Here is a 6,000-nt window from a genome sequence, read left to right as displayed (position 1 = left end):
TCCGTAATCAGGAGAGAATTTATTAAACAGCACAAAAGTCTTGATACTTCCACATGTACACAAAATCATAAATATCCCCCGAAACCAAAGGTACACCCTCATTCCTTTAACGGGATCCAAGTCATTATTATTTAAATGCCATAAACCAGATTATATAAACCACCCAATAACCAATTTACACTTGAACTGAACGATCTACGGTATTAACACAAATATTTTAGACTGTAGTCAAAAGCAAAAGTAGTATTCCCGGTTATTGTAGATACAAAAGAAAGCCTACTCAACCTAATGTGCTATTTATACCTGTCTTCTAAAAACTCATCTTTACACTCCAGTGTGGAAGGGGCATTTCAATCTAAAAGCTTTAGCATTTCTTTGACAAATAAAACTGGAACACATGCATTGTTTCATGGAAAACTCATGTATGTACCATTTAACTGATGAAAACTGTGGGCACAATGAGCTCTTACAGGTTTTGATGGGGCACACTTTCCTGTGTCTTCATATCATACTGCATCATGGGTAAAAGTGGCTTGCTGCAATGATTAACTCACATCCCAGAAGGTGACAAGACAGTGGGGTTCACTATGATGAGCTCCTTATGAAAATATATTCCATGTTTCTTTTGCATACAGTGGGGCAAAAAAGTATTTAGTCAGCCACCAATTGTGCAAGTTCTCCCAGTTAAAAAAATGAGGCCTGTAATTTTCATCCTAGGTATACCTCAACTATGAGAGACAAAATGAGAAAAAAAAAAATCCGGAAAATCACATTGTCTGATTTTTAATGACTTTATTTGTAAATTATGGTGGAAAAATAAGTATTTGGTCAATAACTAAAGTTCATCTCAATACTTTGTTATATACCCTTTGTTGGCAATGACAGAGGTCAAACGTTTTCTGTAAGGCTGGTATTTTGGCCCATTCCTCCATGCAGATCTCCTCTAGACCAGTGATGTTTTGGGGCTGTCACTGGGCAACACAGACGTTCAACTCCCTCCAAAGATTTTCTATGGGGTTGAGATCTGGAGACTGGCTAGGCCACTCCAGGACCTTGAAATGCTTCTTACGAAGCCACTCCTTCGTTGCCCGGGCGGTGTGTTTGGGATCATTGTCATGCTGAAGACCCAGCCACGTTTCATCTTCAATGCCCTTGCTGATGGAAGGAGGTTGTCACTCAAAATATCACGATACATGGCCCCATTCATTCTTTCCTTTACACGGATCAGTCGTCCTGGTCCCTTTGCAGAAAAACAGCCCCAAAGCATGATGTTTCCACCCCCATGTTTCACAGTAGGTATGGTGTTCTTTGGATGCAACTCAGCATTCTTTCTCCTCCAAACACTAGTTCAAAAAGTTCTATTTTGGTTTCATCTGACCATATGACATTCTCCCAATCCTCTTCTGGATCATCTAAATGCTCTCGAGCAAACTTCAGACGGGCCTGGACATGTACTGGGTTAAGCAGGGGGACACGTCTGGCACTGCAGGATTTGAGTCCTTGGCAGCGTAGTGTGTTACTGATGGTAACCTTTGTTACTTTGGTCCCAGCTCTCTGCAGGTCATTGACTAGGTCCCCCCGTGTGGTTCTGGGATTTTTGCTCACCGTTCTTGTGATCATTTTGACGCCACGGGGTGAGATCTTGCGTGGAGCCCCAGATCGAGGGAGTTTATCAGTGGTCTCGTATGTCTTCCATTTTCTAATAATTGCTCCCACAGTTGATTTCTTCACACCAAGCTGCTTACCTATGGCAGATTCAGTCTTCCCAGCCTGGTGCAGGTCTACAATTTTGTTTCTGGTGTCCTTTGACAGCTCTTTGGTCTTGGCCATAGTGGAGTTTGGAGTGTGACTGTTTGAGGTTGTGGACAGCTGTCTTTTATACTGATAACGAGTTCAAACAGGTGCCATTAATAGAGTTAACAAGTGGAGGACAGAGGAGGCTCTTAAAGAAGAAGTTACAGGTCTGTGAGAGCCAGAAATCTTGTTTGTTTGTAGGTGACCAAATACTTATTTTCCACCATAATTTGCAAATAAATTCTTTAAAAATCAGACATGTGATTCTCTGTTTTTTTTTTTCTCATTTTGTCTCATAGTTGAGGTATACCTAGGATGAAGATTACAGGCCTCTCATCTTTTTAAGTGGGAGAACTTGCACAATTGGTGGCTGACTAAATACTTTTTTGCCCCACAGTATGTTGGACATTGACATCTGCATTAGTTTGGGTGTGATGTAGGACATTAACATCTGCATTAGTTTGGGTGTGATGTAGGACATTAACATCTGCATTAGTTTGGGTGTGATGTAAGACATTAACATCTGCATTAGTTTGGGTGTGATGTAGGACATTAACATCTGCATTAGTTTGGGTGTGATGTAGGACATTAACATCTGCATTAGTTTGGGTGTGATGTAGGACATTAACATCTGCATTAGTTTGGGTTCTAATGTAGGACATTAACATCTGCATTAGTTTGGGTGTGATGTAGGACATTAACATCTGCATTAGTTTGGGTGTGATGTAGGTCATTAACATCTGCATTAGTTTGGGTGTGATGTAGGTCTTCACAGGTCGAATATTGTTGATAAAATGCTAAATGGAACTTCATTGGACAGGACACGTTACAGATGATTATAAATCCAAATGGATAAGGGTATTATATATTGACGCAGATAACTGAGAACCACAGTAACAAAACTTGACTCGTCTAACATAATTATACTCAACATAAACTAGACACAAGTAGATCCCTAGATAAAGAATGTTGGAAGCAGAAAACCACAAGAAATTTTTGTTATCAGAAAATGAATTTTTGAAGGAGTATTTAATATATGTATGGAGCAGGAACATTTACAGTGTAAAAAAAACTATGTAAAGGACACACTGTTTTTGAGTGTGAACTTGTGAAGACCTCCACTACACAGTCAAGACCATCCTTGTCATGTGAGCATCTGCCCCCCCCCCCTCCCCTTCATTAACCTGTATCCTGTTGCGGGCAATGTAAGAAATAAATGCATAAATCATCTCTTCAAATATAGAAATAAGCAATGGCCAATCTGCACCAAGCAGACCTAGAAAGAAACAGAAATAAATACTAATGTTGAAAGACTTGAGGGGTTACACAATATTAAGGCAACGCAGTGGCATGTTCTTGGTGTTTTCTCTCGTGGAATTCAGGACATTTTAAAGCAAAAAGCAAATATCACACTCAATTAAATATACTCATTTTCACATGAACGAAAAAAGAATCTTCTTTAGGGCGATCCATCCAGGAAACCCCCCCCCCCCCCCCCCCCGCATGACTTCTATTTCAGCTGTCAGAAACTAGACCAAGCAACTGCAGTAGTACAAGCTCTCACAGCAATTATACCCCAGTACAGTCAGTGCAATGCTTAAAGCCCCCCAACTAAGGAATAACAATCTCCTCAATTGTGGGCGCTAACATGGCGGCTGCTGTGGCAAAATGAAGTAAAATAACTAGAATTTAAAATGAAATAAGAAATGCATTACTCGACAAGGGAGAAAGAAGAAGGATTGAAGACGCTGGGCCGGATCCCAACCGGCTCAGTGGATGTAGGCTCTGTACACAGCAGAGATATCGTTGTCTGACTGGTCCAGTGCCTTGGCCCTCTTGTAGACCTGCAGGGGAACAGCAGGGAACACAGGCTCACTCTCATTGCATTTGTTATTCAAGCAAAGTCTTATCTTGTCAAAACAACTGGGCCAATATCTTAAGACAGAAGTCCTCACATTGAGCAAATGTTTGAGCGGGGAGTGTTACCTCATTGGCTGCAGCGGCCATGGGGGTCGGATGGTTGGCCGTGTCACCCATGGAGATGGCTAACCTCAGGTCCTTCTGAATGTGTTTCAAATAGTAGTCCGGCTTAAAGTTGCCCTGTAAAATATCTGGATGATATAGAAAGAAAAGGTTTTATTGGCCCGAATTCAAACATATACACATTTGTTTTTGTTAGAAATGGTCTAATAGCAGGGTATATGCAGGAATCCTGAAGTCAAAAAAACTTAAAAATAAGCAGGGATGCAAACTCAGGTATGAAAAAGGTGACAAGGATCCGAGCCCCCCGACCCCACGGAATATCGGCTTTAAAATGAGGAATAACAGAGGATTTTAGCAGTCAGAACAACTAAAGCAGTTAATAACAGAAACGCCAAAGAGTCAGATCTAATAGAAATATATAAAAGCATTTATTTAAATTGTGTAGCAGTCAGTTTATAATTTTAGCAGCACTGTTGAGCATTTTGAAAATGTATTTTCATGCCTCTGTGCAAGGCTTAGTCTTTCTATCTTTATAGCCAGTGGTGTTAAGTAACTAAGTTCATAAACTTAAGTACTATACTTGGGTACAATTTTGAGATACTTGTACTTTATTTAAGTATTTAAATGTTTTGCTACTTTGTTCTTCTTCTCCACTACAGTTCAGGGGTACATGGTGTACTTTTCCTCCACTACATGTATTTAATACCTTTAGTTACTTTACAGATGTGGATGAATGATGATAACCAAGTGTTGAATCAGACTTTAGTTCCACCTGGAGTAAATTCACAAGCTACCCTGCAGTATACAAAGTCATTCAAACTAGCTGCACCTTTACCAGCTTTGAGAACACTTTAATGATCAATCATTATAAAACATATCATATATTATTCTGAAATGGACCAATCTGCACAATCACTACTTTTACTATCGCTACTTTAACTATATTTTGAGGAACATTTTGAATGCAGGACTTTTACTGTAACAGAGTATTCCTACACTCTGGTACTATTACTTTTACTCAAGTACAAGCAGTGGCGACAGGTCATTAGGGGCACAGCCCCACCTAGTGTCAGCAGAAAGTATTACAAATAATGATTACAAAAAAATAAAAATAAATAATATAAAATATATTTTAAGATCATGTTTAACCATCTGATTCGTCTGTACATTGCTGTTTTAGTCTATGTTCTTCTAATTAGTGTCTACAGTGTGTGCCTATTGAGCTGTTTAGAGCCATGTGGGACAAAACCCGATCATGCCCCTCTCTCTCACTGTCTAAGTCAGGGGTCTGCAACCTTTTTGACCAAAAAGCCATTTTGCTCCTTTTTCTCCAAAATCTTTTGTCTGGTGCCGCAAAACATATTTCATAGTTTGATAGCTAATAAAGTTGTATTTATTGTTATATCAGACAAAAACTACAGTTTTTTTTGCATTTATTAGGCTATTTATTACATTATATACAACTGTTAACCTCTAATAAGAAACAAAGCACTCCTATAAGGAGAATTACAAATAATACACAGGCCTACTTTAAAATAAATTAAACACAGCACTTGGGGAGTCCTCTGCACATTTGAAGGAAAAAAAAATATTATTAAAATGAGCCCACTTTGAAATAAATAAAACATATAGCTGCACCCTAAAAAGAGTTAAAGGTAGGGTAGGTAAGAATTGAGAAACCAGCTCGAGTGCGCTAGAATTTGAAAATACACAACCGGAAAAAATAGGCCTCTTCCTTCGGACTTTCTTACAGAGTCCCTCCTCCAACACACACGAACGCGCATCATCAATGAGGCCACGAGATAAGTTTGTGCACGGATGGAAGGCTGACAGGCAGGTCGGCCATCCAGTTATTTTAGCCGGGTCGGCTAAAATGATTGGTCGTGATTTTTACAGCGCTACGGCTTCCAGAGATTAATTTTTGTATGTATTTATTGTCAAAGCATTTAATATATTCATCGCTATCGGGACGTTAAGAGCATTCCATGGAATATAACAAAAAGTGTTTTCTGAAATAAATTACATACCACATTGAATTATGACTGAAGATTGTCAGCTGTCTTCCGCTCCCGTGTTGTTCCTCGATACGTAAAGGCTGCAGCACCGTTGACAACTTCTCTCTACATATCAAACATACCGGTAAACCAGCATCGTTTGCTGTGAAAGCATATAACTCTGTCCACACAGAATTAAATCCTGTGTTCCTCCGGTACTTTTCTTTGA

General features: G+C 39.4%; 1 protein-coding gene across 3 annotated transcripts in view; it reads right to left on the bottom strand.

The window, feature by feature from the left end:
- Positions 1-6,000, bottom strand: part of glyr1 (glyoxylate reductase 1 homolog (Arabidopsis)) — a 37,048-nt gene continuing 31,048 nt past the window's right edge. For all 3 annotated transcript variants that reach the window (XM_079643029.1, XM_079643030.1, XM_079643031.1), the window contains 2 exons: positions 3,781-3,905; positions 1-3,638 (listed from right to left, as the gene is read on the bottom strand). In XM_079643029.1, the coding sequence (XP_079499155.1) occupies positions 3,564-3,638; positions 3,781-3,905 (200 nt within the window). In that variant the 3' untranslated portion in view covers positions 1-3,563. The remainder of the gene's footprint in view (positions 3,639-3,780; positions 3,906-6,000) is intronic.

Source organism: Notothenia rossii (assembly GCF_949606895.1).
Source record: "Notothenia rossii genome assembly, chromosome: 8".
NCBI lineage: Eukaryota > Metazoa > Chordata > Actinopteri > Perciformes > Nototheniidae > Notothenia > Notothenia rossii.
This window is presented reverse-complemented; position numbering and strand designations above follow the sequence as displayed.